General features: G+C 35.3%; 1 protein-coding gene across 3 annotated transcripts in view; it reads right to left on the reverse strand.

Annotated features, from left to right (window-relative positions):
• MYO16 (myosin XVI) overlaps positions 1-26080 on the reverse strand; it is a 357379-nt gene that overhangs the window by 82034 nt on the left and 249265 nt on the right. For all 3 annotated transcript variants that reach the window (XM_063149977.1, XM_063149978.1, XM_063149976.1), the window contains exons 21-25: positions 25616-25688; positions 16039-16191; positions 15263-15463; positions 6675-6750; positions 3885-4060 (exon numbers count right to left, since the gene is read on the reverse strand). In XM_063149977.1, coding sequence (XP_063006047.1) covers positions 3885-4060; positions 6675-6750; positions 15263-15463; positions 16039-16191; positions 25616-25688 — 679 coding nt within the window. The remainder of the gene's footprint in view (positions 1-3884; positions 4061-6674; positions 6751-15262; positions 15464-16038; positions 16192-25615; positions 25689-26080) is intronic.

Raw genomic sequence — 26080 nt, forward strand, 5'->3', positions numbered from 1 at the left:
TTAAGTCAGTAAATCTAAGAGTACAGATCATTTAAAACAATCTCAACAGCAAAACAATAATACTACTAATTTAAAAAAAAAATCTTCTAATTTCTTCTTGCACATGTAAACACAGTTAAACTTCTCTTTGCTAATACATTTTCACCAAATTGAGACATAAATTATTAACAACTTCCTATCTCATTAGAACCAATGTTACCCCATACACCAGAATTGGGAGGGGAAAATTAATTAATTTTTCGCTGCTCTACTTCCTATCTTTGAGACTGAAATGAAAATAATCATACCAAAAGTGATCCCAGAACTTAGGGTCTTTTGTTAAACTTTCTACAGAAAGGCTGGCAAAATTATTGCATTCCAGGGTTTGGCAAAGCTGTGAGATTTAAACCCCCTTATCAATGACAACCTTTTCACCTCTGAGTCTCCATTGCCTTTCTTCAGTCCACTTGCCCCATAAAAATCCCTTTCTATTGAGTCAGCATATTCTGGCCTACTGCCTTTTCCAGTTTTATCAAAAAAGCTTACATCTTCTAAGCTTGGCCCACTCAAGCCAAATGCCATTAAAAATATTGTATTGCAAGCAATTTTCTACTCACCACGCTAAACTTTGGAGCTCTTTTTTATTTCACTTACTAGGATGCAATAAGATTTTAAAGGCAAATTCCCCCTCAACTTCAAAACTAAAAAGTAAAAAAGATCTGCTTGTTCCAGTTTCTCTCATAAAAAGGACCACTAGCATGCCAATGACACTTTTCAGTAAAGTTTAAAAATAATTGTGGAATATAACCAAAATAGAATTTTCTCCACCTTATGGATAATGCTGTCACCCCTTCCTCTCAATATTTAAATCAATAGTTCAAGATTGTTTCTTGACTTAGTGGGAGATCTAAGAACAACACTTCCTACTTGCTCTCCCATGTTACATATGACTTTCCATGGGAAAGAAAAAATTGTTTCAGAATGAGAAAGAGAAAACAAATGAAAAATGAAAAAAAAAGACGAAAGAAAAAAATAAATTTAATTCAAACTCTCAAAACTTGGACATCTTTAATCTTCAGCTATGGGCTAAGGAAAAAGGCTATATCACACAAGCTGGACCTCTCTATTGCCCTGGAATATACAGCTTTACATTGGAATATCTTGTACCTCTAATCTATAGAAAAAACCTCCACATACATATATATTTGAAATCTCTCTTAAGAAGCTAAAAGTCTCCTCCTAAAAATATCTAAAGACTTTTGCTGTATAAACTGTGAAACATACCAATTCTTCCAAAGTAAGTCAGGAGAAGACAACAGAGCCAAAATATGCACCAGGAAAAAAGATTAGAGAAAACAAGGGAGCAAGAGTTGATGTGAGCAAGAGTCATGAGAGTGTCAATGAAGATATCTTTTATTTGAAAAGGCCACATGATCTTCATAAGTCACAGAGGCTTGAGCTGGCATCCCCAGATTCCTATGACTCTTTATGTGCCCCAAACTCCTGGCCAGTTAAAAGATCTGTTCATGCGTGCCTTAGAATGGATGCATTGTTGTCTTGGATCCTACCACACTAGCATTAGCTCAAAGAGGTGTCCTTCCTGTGCCAGCATGCTCAGCATCAAGAGTCATGTATGGAAAGGTAAACAGATATATACGTATCAGATGGCCACATGGAGAGAAATTTATAATTATATAAACAAGCACTTAGCTAGGATTGCAGTGACAAGATGAAAGAGGAGGAGACTCACAACAAAATCCTATTTGACTTTAACATTCTCTAATTCCCTTTCAGGGATATGGTGGAGCCTAGGTTACTGCCCATACACAGCACCATGTGTACCTCCCATTTCATGATTCCTACTGCCTACAGTATGATGTATGTTGTGACTCAAACTCCAGATATAAATGGATGTCAGTCTCTGGTTGATAATTTTTGCCTTAATGTCCCTCCTTCTGTCTCTCCTCTATTCTATTTTTTTTCTTCTCTTTATTGCCATTAACCTCTGAACAAACTCCAATTAAAATTCAGTGGTTATGATTTTCCAACTCAAAATAATTTAAATTTTAAGCTGACAAGAAAAAGCCCCTTACATTGCATTTGCAATTGCAGTAAAACAAACCCAAACCAAATATTATTTCAGTCCACTGCAGCATATTTTCAAGGCTATATTGAAGAAGGGAAGGAATTATTTGGGACTGCACAGTTACAGATGTGGGCTTGATCCACAACAGAATTTAACAATTTACCTACTTCCAGCTCCTGCAACAAGTGCCTATTCCAAAAAAAAAAAAAAAAAAGTGTTGCTTTTTGCCAATGGAACAGCTTAGATTCCTAAAGTTCTGCTCCAGTCCTGCAGGGCAGTATACCTTGCTCAAATTCAGCCAACTTAGTATTGACAAAGAGCTCTGTCTCACCTGCACAGCTGCTCTCAAAGCCTGTGTCTGAGAAGCAAAGCCATCCTTGTCTCTGCAGACAGATGAAGGATGAAGTTCTTCCCACCTTCCAACTAACGCCTAAAGGTTTACAGCATTTTCACTGAATCTGAAATTTCTGACTTCAGATATCATGCTTCCCAAGGGAACTGAATGTCTTCTGTCTCTCAAGAGAGTAACTAAAGGTTAAAAGCAATTCTGGACATGTCAAAACCAGCATAATTTCAGAGATCTCAACTGCGCAGTGTTTTGCCCTGGTTTTTAACTCACATATGCTTTTCATACTTCCTCCCATGTATGGGACTAGGATCTTTGTCACATCCTTAGGCAACTTCCTTTAGGAAGCTGTTACTACAGTGGAAAGGCACCTAAAGGCACTTGCAAGGCCTCAGCTGTTTGCTAAATATAGCCTTAAACCAACACCATTCACTTCAATCTAAATTTTTCCACAGAGATTACTGACAAGAACAGTAGTCAGGAATTATGCTGTTATCAGCACAGGGACTATAAGGAAAGTCCCATTGCTAAAGCCTTCCACAATGACACATGAGTACAGGCTCCTTAATCCCATGACAGAATCAATTTTATGCAGCTGTAAACCAAAAATAGAGTTGTAAGATTCAAGAAGCCTGGTGAGGCAGCTGATCTATTATGAGAAGTGTGTGCTTCTTTTCTAAAAGGATAAATTCCTAAGCTCCGTCATGAATTAACTCACTAAATCACATTATTTCTTTTCAAGAGAGATGTTCCATGTGACATGAGCAATTAATTTTCTGATAATCTTCAAAGTTTCTCTCCCGCTCCTCTCTTTTTTTGCTTTTGTTTGTGGTTTATGGATGATGTTTGTTTGGGTTTTTCTTTTCACTTTTTTGTCTGACTTAGTGGGAAAATAAGTAAGTTTAGAAATAAGGCATATTTGATCTGATTTAAAATTGACTGGGAAAATTTACTATAAAACACCATTTAAAATAACAATGGTGGCCAAAATTTACATCTGATCTTCATATGAAACCAGAAATCTTCTCATTATGACATAATAAGAACATTAAGATTTTACTTTTGCACTTCCTATGTCTGAATTTACTCAACTATTCACCATAAAGCCTTTCAAGGAGAAAAAAATGAAGAAGTGCTCCTATACAACCAAAAATTGGTAAGACTGCATTGAGTCTTAGTAAGCCCTGGAACCAGGCAATCCTGGAATGATTCAGACTTGAAGGAACTTATCATCTTGTTTGACCTTCTGCTCAAAGAGTCCAAGAAAAAAGATTTCTGAACCAGAATTATTAGTGTTCATAAATTATAACCTTTTCTCACTTTTGCTGCTTTGGTGTTGCGATTAAGTACTAAATTATTTTAATAACACAATGACTACAGAGAATGAAGCAGAGAACAAGATGATCGCAGAAATGACAAAATAGCAGAAAAGTCTTCAAGGAGCCACCAGCGGAAAGAATCCTTAATTCTTACCTTGCTGAGTTCAATATACTTCTTTGCTTCTCCACTTGCACAGGTTACAGATGGTTTTTTACTAAGCAAAGCTGCTTTACACCCTTTGATTTTAAGGGAATGATAAGGAGGAACAAGTGATCCTGTTTGTGTCAGTTTGGACTGGAACAATTGATTGATGACAACATTTTCACTAGCTGGAAATAAAAAAAGAGAAAGAAATGCATGACGATAAAATATAAGTTAAAAAATTATATTTATGATGTTTGTCAGTAAAAATACAACAGAAGAGAATTAAATAAGTAAACCTAAAACAAATGGAAAAATCAAAAAATGAGCATTATCAAAATTATCAAAGACATTCAATGTCTGAAAATAGTAGCACTATTTTTAACATATTCAGGTCCTGCGCTGAACCAATAGAGGGCATAAACCAAAACCCTTCAGACTGATCTGTCTAAACTTAATTACTTATGGGATCATCACCTCTGAATTTTGTTCCATTACAGATTCCCAATTTATCCATCTATTAAAGCAATGTAAGAGATGAGTTCTGCACAATTTCCTAAGATGTAGTATTTAGAAACAATCAAGGCACTTGACAGAAATAAATTATACACACTCATTGCACTCATTATATATACACAAAACATGAGCAGGGATATAAAAAAAGGCAATGCAAAGAACAGAACTGTAGAAAATTTGGTTTCTCTATATCAAGATCACACTTAAAAACATTTACAGAAAAAAGACAATGGCATACAGATGTACATATGCTTCCAGGAGGTGCTTTTAAACAAAAAAAAAATCTGAATTTTAAGACAGATAGTATACTTTCTCCAAATTTCATTCTAATAATCCTTTATGGCCACAGGCTTTTTAAGCTGAACATGATAATTACATGCTGCTTGTACTGCCACAGCATCAATAAGTGTTAAGAACTCATTGGATGATACATCCTTAACCATGCTGAATTCCAGTTAATGTATTTTAACAACTAGCAAACTGGCATTGTGATCACATACATCATATGAACAAACAAAAAACACAGAAAGATGAATGGGATAAGCATCATAAACAATAGCTTAGCAGGCAAAAATCTTCAATTTGCTCTTTAATAAATGCTTACAGGTTTCTTACTATACGATAAATACAATAGATTTGTTTCTCTTTTTCTGTGGAAGGTTGCTATTCCTTACTTAACAAGAACATTAAATTTATGAGGAAGATATGGAAACAGATAATTGAAATTATTTCAGCACAATCAGTGGGCATAATATGTTTAAAATGTAATAAGCAGGATTAGGACACGCGTAGAAATTATGTCTTTCAAATTAAAACAGATACATCCTATGTCAAAAGTCTCTTCTGATACTTTTCAGGCAGGTATGTTTCACATTCCTACACATATATACAAATTACTTTAATGTAATTATAGTTAAAAGTTTTGATTGAGGAAATGAAATCAATGAAAACCAAAGGAAGAATGCACTTAAGTTAGACATTACACAACTTTTGAAACTGACTCCAAAGGAAATATGTCACTGACAATCAACAGGTTTTAAGCCTAAGTCACTAAAAAAGAAGGCACTTAGCCCTTAAATGACTTACATGTTTTTAAATATTCTAGCAGAATTTATTGTTATTATTATTATTATTATTACTCCTCAGCTGTATATATACTCACTCTCACCATATGAAACTTTTTATATCCAATCTCTTTATATCCATCCCCCGTTCTTGCTTTTTAACAGTTACATAGCTGATTACACAAAACAGCAATGAAAGTGCAAAAAGGGATTATGTGAGAGAATGGAAGAATGCTCTCTCATCAAACATACTGGAAGTTATCATACCTGCTCTTTGGCAGAATACAATCTATGTTCCAAGTAGTGAGAACTTTAATATCTCTAAAATTACAATCAATGGGCTTATATTCAAGGTAATTTCTTTAATTTCTTTCTTGATTCGGAATGTACACTTTTTGCATCTAAAATGCATCAATAATTTTACTAGGGTGCTTGCCTAATTTTACAGTAAAATTGCTAAAATGAAATAAATTTTAACAAGAGGCCTCTATTTCTAAGGAAAGAAATAGAAGTATATGATACATTAAGTGAAAAACCCTACAGTGGTTGGAGAGATGACATATTTGGAGAGATGACAAATGACATCTCAGGGTGACACAGGTATTTCCCTGAGGAAAATGTTTTGTTTTTTCCTCTCCAGAAAGGGGAAATGATAGAGGTTTTCATTAATCAAATTATGAATCATTAATTATGATTAATTAATTCATATAATTATTTGGTTGCATTATTATTATTAGGCATAATTATGCAACATGCACACTGAAAGGCATTTAATTTTGCATTTCAATGGACATTTATATCTATTCACTGAAAAACCATAAGAACGCCCACAAGTTACTGCTTTTAGAAAGGTGCTCAAGCAGTGGAGTACATCCCACTGCCGCCTCTATGATTTTGGGAGCCCAATTTCCTTCCCCTGTTTTCTGAGTTTTATTTGTTCTGTAGTTCATACTCATTGTCTTCTGTAAGTCATTCTCACCGATCATATTACATCTTCATTTTCTTTACATCACATGATAAAGATGCTCTATGTTCATGAATTTAAAAGCTTTTAAATTAGAGCAAATTTCAAACAATACTGTATGCAAATACTTGATAAAGACAGGGGTGTTTTTTTTTACTGGAAATAAAATATATATAAACATCTCTTAAAACTAAAATGAAAATTAAAGTCATAATATCTTGATTTCTAACAACAGTAGCCACAAAAGCATTTACTTACTTTTCATTACAAATATGAGATTTTGTGAAAGGGAATCTTTATTTTTTTCTATCGCACCAGCAATTTCATATGTAACCTATAATAAAATATTGCAACATCATTAGTAATGATCAATGCATCTTTTAAAAATCTTACAGCAGTAGAAATGAAGCTATGGTTTTTTTTCACTCAACAGTTAAAGGCTGGCACCAGGTAGTATCTTTTGGCATTTTCTAAGTGCCTACAATGCTGACCAGAAGAACTGGTGTTGAACATTATGCGCCTCTGCAACTATACAGACATTTCAGACTGATTTAAAAACATTCCCACAATAAAAGGCTTTGAATCAAATATGTACTGTAAAGCAAGAAACACTGACCTAAACAATGCTTTCCCTGTAGGATGAACAAATCACTCCCAGCTCACAGAACTCCTTGTCAATGGGGAACTGTCCTCACCAACCATCACAAAACAATCTGAGTCCAAACTCACACTCAGGACAAATTCCAACCATTGATGCATCCTTTGGAGGTAAGTTCAGTCAATAGGTTATACACAAATCCCATTTCCATTTCCAATAACTACGCCCATGAGGATTTTGGGTCACCTCAGTTGCCTGATGTTGTGATTTCAATAATGGACAGCTGGACTGTCCCTGCATCTGTCATCTGACTGCAGATAAATTCTAACACATGTACTAGATACTCTAAAAATTGAGCAAAATCTGAGTTCTAGCCAGAGGTGCTGAGGGTACATCCAAAATAAAGAAATACAACCAAATGTCTCTTTTAATATTGAGCCTATCCCTGAAGACACTGTATAGGAAAGGACCACTAAGATAAGAAAGCAGTTTTGTGGTGGTTTTTTTTGTTTTTTATTTTTTTTTTAACTTTGTATGGGGATGGATGAAAAACAACGAGTTAATTTACAGAAGCTCTGGCTTGCATTGTAGTAGAATCCAAAGAGAATTTTTAAGTCAAAAAGAAAGAAAATTATAGATTTCAGCATTTGCATGATTAGGCAGGTATTAATGGGAACTTAGAATACAGTTCAGTTTTATTTACCTTGGGACCACGTTTCCATCTAAAACCTTCTTTAATTTTTTTATTGGATCTATATCCTAAACCCCTTAGGTGTTTGGGGAAATTTTATCCTTGTACATTTAATAAAGCCATATATATATAATTAAGATTAGTAACACTAATCTGTTCATTAATTTTCCATGGGGTCACTTGACAATTATGCAATGCTATCTTGCTCACAAAAGAAATTACGTGTATTGGAAGTGTATAATCTGTTAGAGTGAGTAATTGTCAAATTATGTAATTACTATGGCATCTGACATGAACAAGGTATAACAAGAGAATTATGGTTCTTTTCCATGACAGATCCAATGTTATGTATTTTCTAATTGCATTTCCTAAGAACATACAACACAGTTAGCAAACTATTAGTGTTCTTTAAGTATACTATTAAATGCTTTTAGTGTACTCAACATAAAAGTTGTGCTGTCTTGGTCCATAAAGGTTAATTAACAGAACTTATATGACAAATCCATAATGCCAGTTCCTAATTGAGTGTCTTGGGCTTTCACTAAATTAGAAGAAGAGAATTAGTATTAGTGGGAAGAGTAGGTAAGTATAGCAGTGGGAGATACTATATCACGATAAACTGCCTAGATTAAAACAGTATTAATGCTGGCATAATACATCACAAACTTCTGGAACTATATTCATAAGACATATTTAATATCACATAAAACAGATTAAAGTTAGGGGGATTCCCTTTTATGAAGAAATTGCTAACACTCTAAACAATTTTTCCATAGACTTGGTAAATTAATTCGCTGCCTAAAGACATGAGAACTGACTCAATGAAATGACACTCTAGGGTTCCATAGTCATTGCCAGTCCCACAAAATAGAAAAAGAAATAGGTCTTCTTCCAGCTGTCAGTTTTGTTGATTTAATCTTGCCCTCATCAGAGATGGCAAAATACATGTTACCTAAAGAACATCTATTTCCCTCGTTTTCTTCCATTGTGTTTGTAAAACAAACCTGGCCCAAACTTTGCACCGGCTGGCACTCAAGCACAGTGGGTAGTTATTCTGAGGAGAAAAAGCAAGCAAATATTGTATGCTCTAGACAGGAAATGTGCACTCAGATAATGGGTCCAGTATTATAAAACATACTACTTATTGTCACTTCTATTTATCACAGCTTGCTTTCTCTTGCTTTATACGATGACTTTTTAGGGTAGACAGTGTGCAAACCTATATGTCTGTGTTAGCCAAAGGAAACAAGACTTGTAAATAGTATCTGAAGAGCTGAAATATTTTTTATTTAAAAAAATATTGTTCCACACTATGTTTTATTTGATTACAAGAGATTAAAACAAAATTAAGCTGGATTTGCTTTCCTTCTAAGTTTAAGTTCATAAAGAAAGAGAGCTTAACATAAGCCATAATGGGTATGGCCAAATATTCATCTAGTCCTGAATATTTTGGGAAAACTATTGAGGAGTATTTCCACTCTACCAGCACCAGTTCCCTTCTCAGCTTTCAGGGCTCTGCCCATGAAGGAGCTCTTGTCCTGCAGGCTGAATCTCACCTTTGAGTTTAGCATCTCTTGACTCTCATTTCCTCCTCAAATCTGTGTTTCCAGATCTCATTAATAAGACTCTGTGTCAAGGAGCTTCAATAATTACTAAGTTTTAAAAAAACCCAAAAAACCCTAAGTTTATTTGTTTTGAACCTGTTTTCTGTTTGTTTAAGTTAGCATAGCTGGTTTTAATATTGTAAGAACTACCAGATACAATCAAGAGCTAAAACACCCAAAAAACAGGAGACTCACCAGATATGCACAGACCTGACTTTCGCAACTGAGTATTTCTCTTATATTTTCACATATTCTTGCCTCTTTGCTTCATTATCCTCATGCCAGAAAATCAGAAGACTGTGTATATTTTCTTCTGAATAAAAATATCCTCTCTCATAACATCTGACTTGCTTAAGGGATTTTCTGCAAGTTTATTGGATATCCCAATATACTTTATAAACAGGACCCCCTTTACACATAGTTTTCATCAATTCTTTAAAATACTCTTTTTTTCCTAAATAATTTTCATATCTTGCGATAGGCCAAAAAAGCTCATGGTTAATGGCAGATTTGGCAGGAACCCTAAAACAAGCTAGGAAAACACCACCTCAAACATTAGGAACAATTTGGTTGCATTTCCAGTTAAAAATGAGAATTTTATTACTTTAATAGCAAAATATAGCTGAGAAATTCAGTTTTGCCCGTGTTGTAAATTTTAGGTAATAAGACAATAATTAGTTCATGTAGCAAAGGAGAAATTTTTGAGAACATGTCCAAGGACAATTTGGTGCACAGGGAGACACTTGTAGTTGCTAATTTTTTGCCAGTACTTGAATGTGAGTGATATGCTTGCATGTACCATTTTTAAGTATCACTGGGTTTATAAACCTCCCAAAACAAGTCTTGTTAAGCAATGAGTGAGTTAAATAATTTTATAGTCTGCAAGCCTTATTCTAACACTGTGATAGAATAGCATTTTGAAAGAAGGAAGTATTTAGCAACAAAATACATGGGTGGGGAAAAGCATTTTATAATTTTCTCCAGAAAGTGAAAATCCCAAATCAAGACTACTTAAAGAAAGCAAGAGAGAGAGAAAGGAAGAAAAAGCAAGACGGTCTCATCTATGTAAAAACCAGAATCTGTGTCAAATTGCCTTTATATGCCTTGGTACAGTTTAGATTAGATTGATTTGATTGTTCTGTCTGGGGATTCAGTCTGGGGAAAAATACTGAAAATGAAAGCATCCTTATTGATTAATCCACCTCCTTTTGTCTTTTGATTTAGAGGTTCAGTTTCAGAGTCTGCCTGGGATATACAAGGCATTTGAGAGAAGACTGCCTTGGTGAAGGTGAGCTGACAGCTGAGAGGTATTTTTGATATGCAGGTAGCTGAGAAATGAAAGATCTACACTCAAAGGAACATTAAGTGCACTGATTTATAGAGCAAAGTTGTTGATCTTTAGGTCTGCTCAGTTTATTACAGTACAAGAAGTCAAAACAGTGGCAATGCAAACAGTGACAAGGGGTTTATTTAATCTGTAAATTCAAGTTTAATTTAAACAGCATAAAGCTTAAATTATGATGATGTATTATTCAGATCACATAATGAGGCAAATACCATTATCTTAAATACGACTATTTGGTAAAGCTGTGTCTCTTGGCACTTGCTATGACAATATATTTCTTATTTACTTGGTGGTATATTAATTCTTCCATAAAATTTCAAAAAAATAAAGAGCTTTGAGTCCTCGAGAATGTTCAATGATGGAAATGTTATTCTTCAAAAATCACAGCTACAGACATGCCTAACAGTTCAAAGATATAATTAATGTGAAGCCCTTCCTTAAGTGAGAGCCCACAATGTAAATATTAATGTTATCAATAAATGAACCTAGAGATTGAGTATTACAGATTCTTAGGATAGTTTCAGCTGAGGGTCAGGTGCACCCATAAAACTCTTTGCTACGTCAAGGCAAGTTTGCAAGGTGTTGTGTGTGCCTCTTCCCCCACAGACAGTGTCTGTGAGAAGCACCTCAGGATACCCACAGTCATACCAGGCACCAGAAACAAAGCAATGCCCTAGATGAGCAGAAATTTTCTGGAAGAAATTAGACTGCCAGTATTCAGAGAAATGTGTTAAACAACCTCCAGATAAAGCCTTTCACTAGGATCAATTTTTTTTTAGTCATAAAACCCTTAAAGCATTCTCTTCTACCTTCTGCCTGAACAAAACAGATAAGCTTTTTGTCTTACAGCACTCAGATACCAAGACATTAAACAGCTCTTAGAAAAGACTCACAATGTGTCAAGGCATTGTGGGATTCTGTTCAGCTGTAAAATTAAAACTAGGAGATAAAGTAAAATACTTGATATGATAAAGTACTGATGCTCACAGTGGCCTTTGCTAAGCATGTCTTCATGTGTGTTCACAAGCAATATATCATATTGCCCATGCAGAAAAAGACAGATTTAATCTTGTTCAGGAATAATAGCAAAATTCAAAAGAAATGAGGCAAAATCCATTTTCTCTCTTCCACTGGATCATTCTGTCACATTTGTGTAAAACCATATTCACTCTCTAGATTCCACTAGAGATCCACTAGTAGATTCCACTACAATATCTGAGCCCTGTGCTGATTTCTCCCATGTGCAGAAGTTAATTTGTGCATATTGTTCCTCTTTCTTCCCTCCAAAACAGACAAGAAAATAAATAAAAAAAAAAAATCTGAGGTTTCTCAGAAGGGTATCATACATGCAGACTTCCTTGAAATATTGATTCAGCCAGAAAATTAAGTAAGGATTCCAAATTATTTGGATTTCTTTTCCCCCTTACATGTTACTTTGAGCCTCTTCTGTGTTCTTTGTCTCAATTCAACATTGTGCTGTCTTTCTTTAACTTCTGACCCATTCTGTCTGCTCTTTTTCTCTCAGTACTGCTTTTTCTGGGATAGTTTAATGCTCATTATGCTTGGATCAATAATATGACATATTTAGTCTTAAGAAAAGTTGCTGAGCATGAAACTTAAGGGAATGCACAATGTCTCCCAATTAATGACACAAATTCATTCAACTAAAAAACTTGATAGTAGAAGAAAAGATAATTTTTCTACCTTTATCCTGACACAAAATTTCACCAAATAAGAACATATTGGAGAGGTCTTTAAAACTGCATGGACACATCTGTATCAGCTGTAATTATCTCAGAATATAAAGCTGGATATAACACTTTTGTTCACAAAACTTTGTCTGTCAATCTCAGTTAAATATACAAAAGTAGGTCTTTTCAGTGAGGAAGTTTTTTTAATAACTGCATTTTCCAGTTTAACTGCACTTCTGACTTGCTAAAATAGCTACTGCAAGTGTCTGAGAAAAGAAATGAACTTAATTCATTCTGGACTTTGACCTACAACCATACACTACTGTTGAAAAGAAGACCAAATTATAAGGTCAAAAGTGGTTCATACCAAGGGCCAACACAGAATATTAGCTTTCTTTTTTCATTTTTTTTCTAATGATTCAGAGTAGCCTTTTAACACTGGCTGTGAAGTACACTGCAGTCAGAACAGTTACCTAGAGAAATCAGGATGTGTGCCTTCACACAGAGCCTGCTGCATTCAGTGTGACTTCCTCCCCAGCTGCCAGACTGGACACATCGCCTGAGCATCGATGATTAATGCTAGAAATGAAGACTTTTCTGTTTGATTACCTGTCACAATTTACTGGTAATTCTTTCTCTACCCTCTGGGTCTGATTGATTTCCAGTTACACTCATGTAAATACAGAGAAGCCTTACCAAGTTAAAGGAGAAAAATCAGTGAAAAATTGTGGTGAGAACAAAATTGGTTTAAATTGGGAGATCTCTGAAGGCAACAATCAAGGGTAAGATTGCTTTATACTTCACTCATGTTAGACCCATTTAATTGATATCAGACTATAAAAATGGGTCTCAAAATCTGCCAAACTATATTGATACTTTATATATGAAATTCTTATTTTTGAGTGCCAATAAATCCTGATATACTTAAAACATCCTTTAACAATTTTCATAAAGCATATATCACCAATGACCTTTATAAAGAGCTACTAAATGTAGTAATAGTGCAATATAAAGAAAGCATCAGCAGTTTTAAAATCTGAGTTTTTATATTCAGGTTCTCAACATATGAAGATGCACTAGTCTCAGAATAAACTCAATTTGTGTCATTTAGTACAGTCACACTACAATAAAAGTTTTATATAAATACATATCATGAAATGCTGTCAATTTAAGTCTATGATAGCTAGATAATAGTCCCACAAGACACCAAAAATGCAAGTGTCTTTATGGTTTTAACTCGATTACTATTAAAGCGAGCAGAGTTAAGAAGTTGCAAGAGACCTTTTCTGTTTTGGCAGGGCTAAGTATTTTACTGGTGTAAGGATGCAAGGAACAACCTGACTGGAATAGTTCCTTGGCCAATGTAAATCAGAGGATCTCCACTGACTTCGAAAGAATGTGTGGATTTACATTTCTTCGAGAGCTGTCTATTTGTTCATGCTTTTAGATTAAATGTCATTACTATTATTAGGAAAAGGTCAAACCAAGTGTCTATGTTATGAAACAAAAAAATCTAAACAACCATGCAAGACTAAAACACATGTTAATGAAAAGTGTCCTCTTTACCACTCACAGTTTAACTTTCAGAACGTGAAATATTGGTCTTTACAAATCTTCTGATTGCTTCTTCAGAAAATAAGACAAAAATTTCTTCCATTTTGAAGAAATTTGCTTATTTTTCTGATTGTGGTTTTAATGTAGACGCCTTGATGCTGCTGCCATGTCAAGTTTTGGGGTGTGGAACCTTTTTGAGCTCTTATTACAAAATAGTATAAGCAGAATGGCATTAAAAATACTTTTGTAATAAGTATTAAAAAAGTTTATAAATTAAAGTAGACATCTGAAGTTCATGGTCAATTCTTTATTCCATCACTTGAAGTACTAGTAAGTTTCACAAAATCTTGGTTGTATTGTTATCTAATCTCTGTGTGCCCACATTCCTTCTGACAAGTCCCAGTAGTGGAGGTATTCAAACCACTTAACTTTGGCAAAAAATTTGATTCCAAGTAGAAGGGTTTGTGATGAAAGAAGAACCTACAGGGAGTTATTCAGAGTATTTGGGTCAGGAACTTAAGCAGTACTCAAATAGTCCTTTCCATAATGACCACATTTCTGTCATTGGGCAGGAACAAATTTTGCAACTCCAGACACCCCTCAGCTTAATTTCCAAATGAGAGGCCACAAAATAGATCTGTCCCTATTTATACCACTGTCACATTATTTAAAAAAAGAAAAGAGAACCACACCAAAAAACTATCCCTTTAAAAACATATCTAACTTGCTTGCTTAGAGTTGTATGTGATTGTGGGGACAATATGAAAATGAAGTATTGGAAAGGAAAGGGTAAGAAGTCTAAAAGAACTGATTACACTATTCCTGTGAACATTGCAGGCAAGGGAATAAAAAAAATATTAATCTAATTTTACAGTCATGCTGAAAGACATTAAGCATGTTCTGGGGTTTTTGTGGGAAAAAAAATATTATGTCTACTAACAGAAAAAGTGGGGGGCGTTTGTTTTTGATTGTTTTACCAGACTGATGCTGGTAACCCAGGTATCTACATATACAACACAGCAGCTACAGGGAACCTGTACTGTTTTGGAACCACATCTGTATGCAAAATGGAGCCAGCTAGAGCAGCATTAAATAAACATCTGTGCTGAGGGATCTGAATCACCTCCTTCTACAAGGAAGACTGAACCAGAGCCAGAACTAGGTAGCCCATATCCTGCATGTTGTGATATAAGCTACACATCTTATCCACTAGATATGCCATTGAGATTCTAAGCTGTCCTCTGAAAATTTAGCACTTGACAGTGAAATCCTATTTATGGCCAGGAGTTGGAGAAGCCAAGTAAAATTTTGTTGTGTTAACTTTTTTCATTAACTGCATGTAAATGACATTCAAACAACTTACCCTCCCAGCATAGTGCATAACAGTGAAGGTAGAGCCCAGATCCTTTGGGGCAAGGTTACCATTTCCATCTTTTGTGGAAGAATAAACTGTATTTGTATCTGATGTATCCAGGTAAGACTGAATGCGTTTAGAAAGACTCTGTTCCACTGACCAAATAGATTGGCTTTCTTCATCCAGCATTGACAAAAAGCCTGATGGTTTCTGAAATGAAAAATAGATTTTTCTCATTTTATACAGGAGAAATAGAATTTCAGTTGTTCCTTGTAGTATAACACAGCTTGTAATTTAGTAAACAGAAACATATATCACCTCAAAAACCAGGAAAAATAGAAAAATATTGAAATATTTTGGTAAGTGTCCAAGGCTGGTCCTTCTATAAGAAATGTAGGGAACAGCATTTCTGTTGCCAAAAATGGTCACTATTGATGATCTGTTAGAAAGTGATTGTGTTACTTGCTTCTTAGCAGTTGTCCAGAAAGTAGCTTCAGGCACTAAAGAAACTTCCAGGCTCAGGACAGAGCCTCGTCAGCCCTAGGGCAGCACAGTCACAGTGCCAAAACACACACAGAGGTGACACGGAATTGGTACAGGCAGGGAGAGGCTGCTGCATCCTCCTCAGCCCTGCTCTCTCAGTGAGCCCTGTGAGCCACTGAGCCACGGCCTCTTTGACCCACAACCTTGCCACAAACTGGAAAATGCAAGCAGAAGTTTTTATTAGGCTAACATGCACAGAGTGTGTATAAATATACATGGTGTAAAATGGATCTGGAAAGTACCTGAAAGAAAAAATCCAAGACTGTGGTATGGTTACCAGGAGAATACACTGTTTCCATGGCAACTCCCTCTTGTACACATTCTGCTTGCTCTTGTAGGAAAAGCACTTCATTGATGTACTGGTGTATCTTCTCATTGGTCATGTTCACACACAGCTGTTGTAAAATGAAGAAAAAATTAATATTAGATGTTTACTGGATAATTCATCGATGTAGGTTTTACTGCATGTCTGATATTGAATTTGAAGAAATGTCAACCCACAATATGGTATCTCTTGGTAGACTACAAATTTAGGAAGACTCTAGGGAAATTTAGATTTTAACAACCATTATTGTTAAATTGGGAATACACAATTTTCTGCCTGCACAGTTCATTGTGAACTCCACATAAGAGTTATCAAATATAAGCATTATCAATACAGTATAAATCTACACTCATTCCATTGAATGAAGAAGGGTAACTCTATATATTATTGGCATATTTAATATTCTTCTGCATTTTTTATTCAGGAAGGTTATGCAAGCACAATGTGCTTTTAGAAAAAAAAACAACAACAACAACAACAAAAAAAACCACCCTACATATTTGTTTAAGATCCTGAGTCTGTAGTTAGTTCAGTGCTAGCAAAAATAGAACTCTGTTTCCACATACAATGTCACGGAAGTCTGAAGTCTCTTAAGAGCTCACTGTGTTTTACCAAAACATATAAAACACCCAGAGACATTCTGTTAGATACTGCTCTCCATTTTATACATATTCTAAAGGAAGGCTGGGGAGAAAATGGTCTTCAATAGAAAAGTTCAATGTTTGGGGACATAAATAGAGTAGACACTTCTAAAATATTTTTTTTTTGATTGCCTTATAGGATATAAAACTAAACAGATTCACAGAGATATGATTTTCAGTTAAAAACAGATGGGATTTGTACCAGCTTATTTCTATGCTTTTGTATTTTATTCAAAGCCTGCCTGCTAAAATAGGTAAGTATTTAATAACCTTGTGGAATAAATGTTTAAACTGGTTTTTTTGACATTAAAGTGGAAATTTTAGTTGAAAATTTTAAAACCTCCTCCAATGCTACATTAACTATGACTAAGAATTAAGAAAAAAGAAACTCGTAAAAGGGTGTAAGAACACTTCATATGAAGAATGATACAAGGAATGCCTGCATGTATTTTCTTTTCAGTCTAAACTATTCACATATTTGTGTAAAGCAATTCTCCCAGGAAGTCATATTAAAAGGTATGAAATATTTAGATCAATCCTAAAATTACATGGCTTAACATCCAGATGAGGGAAGAGAACCCAAGTAATATGTAAGAGTTGCCTGAATTTTCCATTAACATCTCCTGTTAGCACAGCCAACTTGTACTCACTACACAATAAAATGGACTAGTGTGAAAAACAGCAAGAAGAAATGAGACAAAGCTCATTTTACAACCAAATGTCTATGAACTGCTTTTACTAATGCATGACAGTGCAGACAAAAGACAGCCTCAAATTAAAGCAATATTTCTTTAAAGTGGGATTTATAAACATTCAGATTGTTATCTTAGCAATAGAAGAATGCAACTGACTTCCAGTTGTATACTTCAATTGTTATTTTATGGAAAGACAGCTTTTTTAACTCTGTGGCAGGCAAACTGTGCTTTACTGATAACTTCTGGAATTCTAATTACAAAATTTTTCCAGAAGCTTGTTAACATTATTTTATAAGGCAGACAAGCTTACACTTTGCAGAATATGGTAAAGCCTTAAAATGATGCATGCTGTATATATCTTTATTTGCAGATGACCTATTTAGAGAACCAGGTCATTCAACTTTACAAAGGTGTATTCTATAATAAGAAAAGCTGTCAAAATTCCCATAAAGCTTACTTTTTATCATGAGCCAATCTCTTAAAATGCATTTAAAAAAGTATTTGAGAGCCTGACTGTGCAGCAAAACTATTGAACTACATAATTTGAGACAAAGGAAAGATTGTCTTAGACATGTCTTACAAAGATCTGATAAACAGCAATGGTTTTAAGTAGCAAAATAAAAAGAATAGTATTTTATTAAAATATTCATGATGGTAAAGAAAAAAACAATTTTTTAAAATTTACCAACCAGTGCATTATGGCATACACTGGGGTGCTTCTTAGCAACAAAAGCAACATCGTGACCCAGACTGGCAGACCTGCCACAGCAGCACCAAGGTTCTGCAGGCCAGGGCAGAAAGCAGCTCAAGCCCTTGTGCAAAGTGCAAACTGCAAACCCAAAGCTGCTCTCTGGAGCAGTGGCTGAGAGAACAGCTCTGCAGAATGAGAACCAGGAGAACAGCCAAGGGCTGCTGGAAAGCAATGCATTCTGATCCGTTCTTTCTCCATTTCAGCGTTTTATACAACCTGCTGGGGAGAGGTAATGAAAGGAATGTTTCAAATTAAAAGCTTGGCACAGGTTGACAGAATAGCTAAAGCAGCTGAAATGAAGAAATGGGATGGATATGAACTAAACTAGCTTTGCAAACCCTAATTCTTTTGCTTCAAGTCTTCTAAGTATTACATAAAGCAATTATATACTTTCTGTCTAAAGATTTGAAAAGTTCATATAATCACATTTTTAAACATGTATTTACCTGTACTCATGTAAATTAGATTGAAATATAACAGTTATTAAAACAAACAAACAAACAAAACCAAACCAAAACATTTAAATAGATTTTTACCTAAATTTGGGAAATGCCTTTAAGAACTATATTTGCTTTAACTAGCAGCATTACTCAGCATTACCTATGGTACTTTTTGACATTAAACATTATTAAACTGTTCTTGATATGCATCTCATGGACTCCATATTATGTCTTCTAAGTAGTTCTCTTTCTACCAATCTTTTTTACATTAACTCACTATCTCATCTCAGTGAAAATAAATACACCATGTATTTGTTTCTCTTCTCCAAAAAGTCCTGTCAGAATATTATTAGAAGAAAAAATATGCTTGTTCAAGTATTTAAAAAAAACAAAAACAAAACGAAAAACCCAAACAAAAACAATCATAACTTGCAGCACCACCCAAACTTTAGATTTTGGAAAATAATAAAATGGCATTTAGTAAAAGCAATAAGTATTCATCACATTAGACTAAGTGCCCTTCAAATTAAAATTTAGGTAGAATACCAAAATTGTGCTGTGCCCTGAAGACAGAAAAGCACCCATGACTAATGAAATTTTCCTGCTCTTTATTCAATTTTCAGGCTCTTATGCCTATTTGAAAAAGGCATTACAAAAGAAGGAAATTTGTGGAAAGCAAACTTGGTGACTGTCAATCAGTGAAAGAAAGATGGATGCAAAGACCCTTTGGAAAACTCATTTACATCCTTTGTTCATGCAGAAGGATTAACCCTCCCAAGGAATGTGTATTCAGAACATGGAGTAAAGCTAACAGCTGTCATTTCAACATATCCATCAGGCCCTAATTTATGGGTTGAGATGATGAAGTTACAATGTCAAATTTCACCTGCAAGAAACTGCCCTAGCATTTCTCAAAAACATAATTTCTAAGATAATGAAACACAGAATCATCTTTTTTCTAAGGTTGGACTCAGAAAATATTTTTAAACCTAAGCTTGACACTTATTTTTCAGAAGTATCTTGAATGCTGTTCCCCTTTGTGTCTGCTACCCAAACATTTCAACATCCTTTTCTGTATGTATAGTACCCATCAGAATATTTCTAAGGAATTGATAATAAAACCAGGACCATTACATTTCTTCCTTTGCCTTCTAGTGCTAACAGAATCTAACACAGATTTCTTGTTCTCCATGCAGCTCCAACACAAATTCAGACATAGTCCTACCTCTGTCAGAAGATCTTTAATTCACTGGGACTCTGTCATCTCTGAGACCAGTTACCATTAGCTGATTTGTGTTCCTCAAATAATGTAAAAGAGAGCCTGGTGCTATATTTAAACTTTGTTACAAGTAGCTGTTACCTGAGAAGCCTTCCACAAAGGAGGGTCTGAAATGCCCCTCAAAAAAGGGACAATTTCAATACAAAGTGGAATAGTCCCCCACTAACTTTTCGGAGATATGAAAGTATTAAACAACCAAGCTAAGAAAAAAAACATGGTAACAACAATCTTTCCTTGAAAGACTTTGGAATTGTTCTGAAACTGAAACAGTTCTAATTATTTTTTCACTTGTAATGCTGGCCAGAAACTAAGTACTATGGGATAAAAAGGGTGCTACTGTGGAAAAGTAAGTACGTATGTAAGTTCAATGTTGTTGTACAGTATTTCACCAATCACTCATAAACTGGGGATCTCAATTTGAGATAGATTATTTTATTTTTGGCTACAAAAAATCTACTGTAAAAGAATTTTAAAAAATTATTTCACAGCTTTAAAGTCAAGTAACACTGGTTTTTCAGTGGTTGACTGGAACACTGGAAAGATAATAGTGCCCTGCATAAAGAGAAAGAAATGTGTGCACTGGGAAGAAGAAGACCAAAGAGTCTAAGAGGGAAGAGGGAGGAGTACACCCTGACAAAGGCCATGAAGAATGTAAGATCCTCAGGAGCTGGACTGAGGAAGAAGGTAAGGCCCCTGAGGGAAGGAATAGGCTTTTACAGCCCTGCTCAGCTTTCCCTGGGGCCCCCACCCACTCCTTGCTGATGGGCGCAGTCCCAGGTGGTGCCTTGGCAGTGCCAGCTTCCAGCTCTTTCTCCAGCTGCCTGTGACAGGGTCCCAGCTCCATCTGGCTGCTTGCCATGTCAGCGGTGCTGATGGGCACTGCTCTGTCCCCCAAGCTCCAGGGATGCTGCCCTGCAGGGAGGGCACGGCCATCCTCTGGCTCCTCCTCTTGCCTGGCTCCCTGGTGCCAAGGATCACCTGGGCTTCACTGCTCCACAACTAGGTTGTTAAAACCTTCCTGTGCATGGAGGCCAGCAAAACTCTGACTTAAAAATACCACATCATGTTTCCTTGTTAAAAACTGAATTAATGTAGTAAGCACTTTCCATCATCCTACAGGGAGTAAGGAATACTCCAGCACTGGGACCTGCATGGAAGGTTCTGCATTAAGTCCCTACACAGTAATAGAGCTCCGTGTGCTCTAGCAGCTGCCTATTCCACAGAGGCACACAGCAACCTCCATCTATGCTCTGCATAGACAAAACCAAAGAAGGTTGATTTCTTCTGCACAAAACAAAATCTTTAAATGCTCCTTCAGATTGTCCAAATGTAAAAACCTGTGTGTGACCTCTCATCTACTGTCACTGAGGCAGCAATGACTGTAGAACTAAAGTTACATCATGTAACTTTTGTCTATTCATACCCTCCACTTCAAAATAGACATCATGACCTCACATTTAGACAGCTAGAAACAGTCTAATGGCTGAGACAATGCAATTTAACGTAAAATAATCTGTTATGGTTGCTCTGGCTAGGAAATATGTGACAAAAATGTAGTGTCAACTGAGTTAACCATAGAAATAACATGCTGAAAAATTAAAATCTATCACACCTAATAATAAACATAGGTGAAAATTCCAACACAGATGGATTCTATGACCTCTTCTGCTTCACCACAGTGACTGGAGTAGAGTCCTGAGTAGGGCAGGCAATGCTCTCTGCCCTCAGAGCCAGGTGGTTTCTTTTGCAGGAGATGTGCTGCACAGAGCAGCCATGGAAGCTGTGCCTCTCCCAGGGTTCTACTGCATCACACAGATAATGTGCATGTACTTTAATGGCCACGGAGCTGAATGGGAGTCAAGAGACACTTGGCTGTTGCACTGACCTGCAGTACTAATTTAGATAAATCACTTTTATTTCCTATAAAAAGAATAATATGTAGATACTTTCTACCGCAAAACTTGAGAGGCCTACAGACGTAAAATACCATGCAAGAGCTAAACACAGAATTTACCAAGAGCTAAATACTTTTTTCAGTTTCTCATTTGAATTCTATATTGGACAGGAAAGACTGCTAGCATTGTCCATTTAACTTTCTTGCATTATTGTTCTTTTTGGTGAATCTACAGGTCCAGACTTCCATTTCTGTAGAAAGACCTGACTTTCTGCAGGGGGAAGAAAAGCTACTCTTTCTCCTCCACTTTCTGGTTCTTCCTCTATAATACATTTTTCTTAGATACAGCTGGGGGAAATTGGTTCAGGCCACTATCAATCTGCTTATTGCTTCTTATATTCATTGGTTATGAGTTTGTGGTCAAAAATATCCTATCATAAGTATGAAGGTTGTAGCCTTCCTTGACTGTACTATTTGGATTAGTGCTGTGAAGGAGCCATGAATAAGATCTCATTTAGTTTTAAATTCTACTAGAAGAGAAGAAGACATCTTCTAGTTTTAAAGGGGTACAGAATAAACTGGAAACAAATACAGCCCCTCTCAAATAGGAAGCCTGAGAAAACATTGAATTAACACTGGAAACTGCCATTGGTATTTTTGGTAGAGAACTCATATTTCCTGAAATGACCACAAAACAAAGGCCATTTCTTTACAGAATAGGAAAGAGAAATTCTGCTCACTTCTGACCATGTTCCAGTGTGGTTGTATACAAAGCTCTTCTGGCACAGCAGGTATGCAGCTGCTCCCAAGCTAATGATCACTGCTAGGAAGTGATTGTAAATTGTTATTAGGGTGAGCTCAAAGTGTACTGTAGTCATTTACCATAGCTCAGCTGATGAGCAGTAAAAGCAGTAACTCACTGGGTCCTAGTGATTCAGAAGCTTTCAGTCTTTATTGAGCAATGACTCTTTCAGATTGTGCCTTCTAAAAACAGTGTTCCCTGCCTTTCAGCTTTTAAATTTCATACCAAAAATCAAAACTCCCCTCACTATTGCTTATTCCACACACTTATTTGCTTTTATTTAAGTATTACATGTCCAATTTTTGCTCTTATATCACACGTTCTATGCAATAAAGGCTTACCAATACTCACCCAATAAAAGGGAAACAATTATTAATGATTTTAACTTCTAACGCCTTCTTGTTTACAATGGCCTATAAAAGTTTTCTCTCTACAAGCTGTCAGCCACATCTTTTTGCCTGTAAAATTTATTAGATCTTGGTGTAGGCATAATTCATCTTACTTTTCTAGTCCTTTGACAGATGTCTTCCTTTGCATTGTGCATGAGTTGTTCCTAGACCAATTCTTCATTTGACTTTGATATTTCAATACTCTAATGCCTTGTCATTCCAAAACATACACTGGAGTAAACAAGTTATTCTACCTAGTTTATCCATCTCTGTTTGCCTGAAGCATCATCAAACACAGTTTATTAAAACTGACGTGTGATTTACTATCTTATTACTCTCTTAGTTATGATATTACACTGTCTATCTACCAGCCTGATATAAAGCTCCAGGAAGATTCACACAGCTACTTTGAATGTCCCCAGTTTTGGGCAATCAGGAGATTTTAATTTTTATTGAAAACAGTCATAATTTTTTCCAAGAAACAAGGAAAACAGATATTAGAAAGAATGCCCTATTATACACTAACATGAAAAAAAAACTAATTTTCCCTAAAATTACTTTTCTAATGACATTTTCAAATATGCTGACCTAAATGTGATTAAAAAAATAATTTTTATGGCTCCAATACAGTCTGTTTGAAACATTTAATGCTAACATTCTGCAATCACAGCCCTTGACTGGGCACGTTTGCAGACATGATGCAATGTTCTGCATGAGGACCCCATCTGGGCTAACGAGACTGTTTATTGTTAGGGTTAATAAGCCCAGGCAGAACTCTGAACTACACTACATTGCTGGAGAGCTCCAGCTTTGAAGTTCAGGCTGTCAGGGGTAAGTCTGCATGATTAGCATGTACTACATGGAGATACAAACTGCTTCTCTTCACTGATACTAGAACCCACCACTTCAGGAATCAGATACGTTAACTGCATTATAGAGTTCATATAAAAAACTCTCACTTCTGCTTTGTCTTTTCAGGAATGCGGTTAAATAGATTCTGAGATGACTCAGATTATTAGTTCATATTATTCAACAAAATGAATTCAGTACAGGTGGAGGGACAGTAAGTGTCTCTTGAAATATATTTATTTAGGAAAAAATGAAATAGAAATGCAAATATGACTTTGAAATTATCATGTTTGCCACACAGAAATAATAAAATGAAGTCCTTTTCACTAATTTTTCTTAGATCTTGTATTTTCACTTCAAGTATCATTTGCAGATATTAAACAGAAAATTACTTACCCCAGAAAATTGAATAAATGGTATTTCATGATGTCAGTTGCAGATCTTTTATGAGTTTCAAGACAAAAAATACAATGCAGAACAGGATCAAAGGAAAATAACCAAAAAGTCCCAAGATGAACCTCTCTCTTTTGAGAAGTATTCAAATTGCATAGAATACTTCATACTTATTAATCAGGAGGCTTATGGATTTTTTTTTCATACATTCAATCTGTTATTTTTTTTTTTAATTTTTCACTTTATATTTCCCCCTGAAGGTGGCATTCACAATGAGTAAATACTAGGAATATTGGTACACAGGAAGAGTCCTTAATCCAGCAAAAGTTCAAGCAAGGTAGAACTGTAACAGCAAAAAGAATTTTGTGAGAGGGAAACTGGAATTTATTTTATTGCCTTCTTACATGCTCCTTTGATGTACAAGTTAACCTTTTTTGTTCTTTCAAACATTTGGAAATTGGGTAGCAATGTAAACATGTTGTACAAGCTGAACTGATGTGGCTCTATGACTTCTATTTCACTACAAGGAGGAAGCTGAGCCACAAAAGAATGGACTGACTGGGAGAAAGGGGCAAATCCCAATTTCAAACAATAACAAGTCCTTTGTTGCTGCTGATGCCTTCTCAGTTCTTTTCTCTGCTTTGAGTTTTGTTCTATGCTTCAGTTTTCTTCCTCTGCATCACAGAATGAATGAAAAACTGAGCAACAACTTAAAGACCTCTTTGAGTGTGTTGTGTAGAGTCATCAATGCTTTCTGAAATATGTAACTTCCAAGAGCTCTGGTGTTCAGTGATTAATGCTGAAGGTAGGCAAACCTCTTAAAGAAAGTTTGATATTTAAAAGGATTTTAAAGCATTAAGTGACATAAATTTCAATTTCTTTTCCATGGATGCAATTCAATTTTTGAAAAGTCACATGTTGTGAAGTCACACAGAGGTGAATTTGCCAATAATGGCACTTAGCATAATGCAGGATTTTCATTTTATTTTTTCTCTAAGATATCTGAAGACCTTTTGATCTTTCTTCCAATTCAGTATATTGTCCTTCTATGCATTGATCTAGTTGAAGTATAAATACCACAAGAATGAAAACAAACAACACCATTTCCCTCAGATTGTTTTTCAGAGCTAATACTACCCCTCTTCAAAATCACAATAGACATTTACTAGTATATTGATATCATTTTAAATTGTCAACAACTGTACAAAACCCAGGATATAATGCATATACATATAGGTATAATGGAAAAAATATTTTAAGAGAAAATGTTCACCTTCATGTGTGTTTGTATTCTGATCAAAACTAGTCAATTAGAGAAATAACAACAGGTACATTAAATTCAGCAAAGCATCCACACTTGCCTGTTCAAAAGTATTCTTTTGAAATTCTTCAAATCCAAAAATATCTAATACTCCAATTTCAAACACCTGGTCACTGGGGAAAAAAAAGATATTACAGATAATAAGAATTCAAGCAAGTGAATAATACATCTGTTGTTTTTGACAGAAGTATTTCTGTTCTAGGACAAAAGCAGTCTGTATTTCAAAAACATGGATGAAATACACAAGCAGACCATGTACAAAATGGAATCAAAATTCTACTCAAAACCTATTATACTGAACAGAAATAAAAAAGCAGGGTTCAAGATTTCTTTAGCAGCTATGCTAAAAACTTAATTTGTAAGAGAAGGAAAAAAATCTTAACTTCCTAAAGTCCGGTTTCTAAGAATATAGGTACTCATTTTCTGATATCAAGGAAAACCATTTCAGGGAAGTTTCAAAAATGCCTGGTTACACTCAGTTATCCTTTCCCATTTATATTTCTTT

The sequence above is a fragment of the Melospiza melodia genome, chromosome 2, assembly GCF_035770615.1.
Source record: "Melospiza melodia melodia isolate bMelMel2 chromosome 2, bMelMel2.pri, whole genome shotgun sequence".
In the NCBI taxonomy this organism is placed as follows: Eukaryota; Metazoa; Chordata; class Aves; order Passeriformes; family Passerellidae; genus Melospiza; species Melospiza melodia.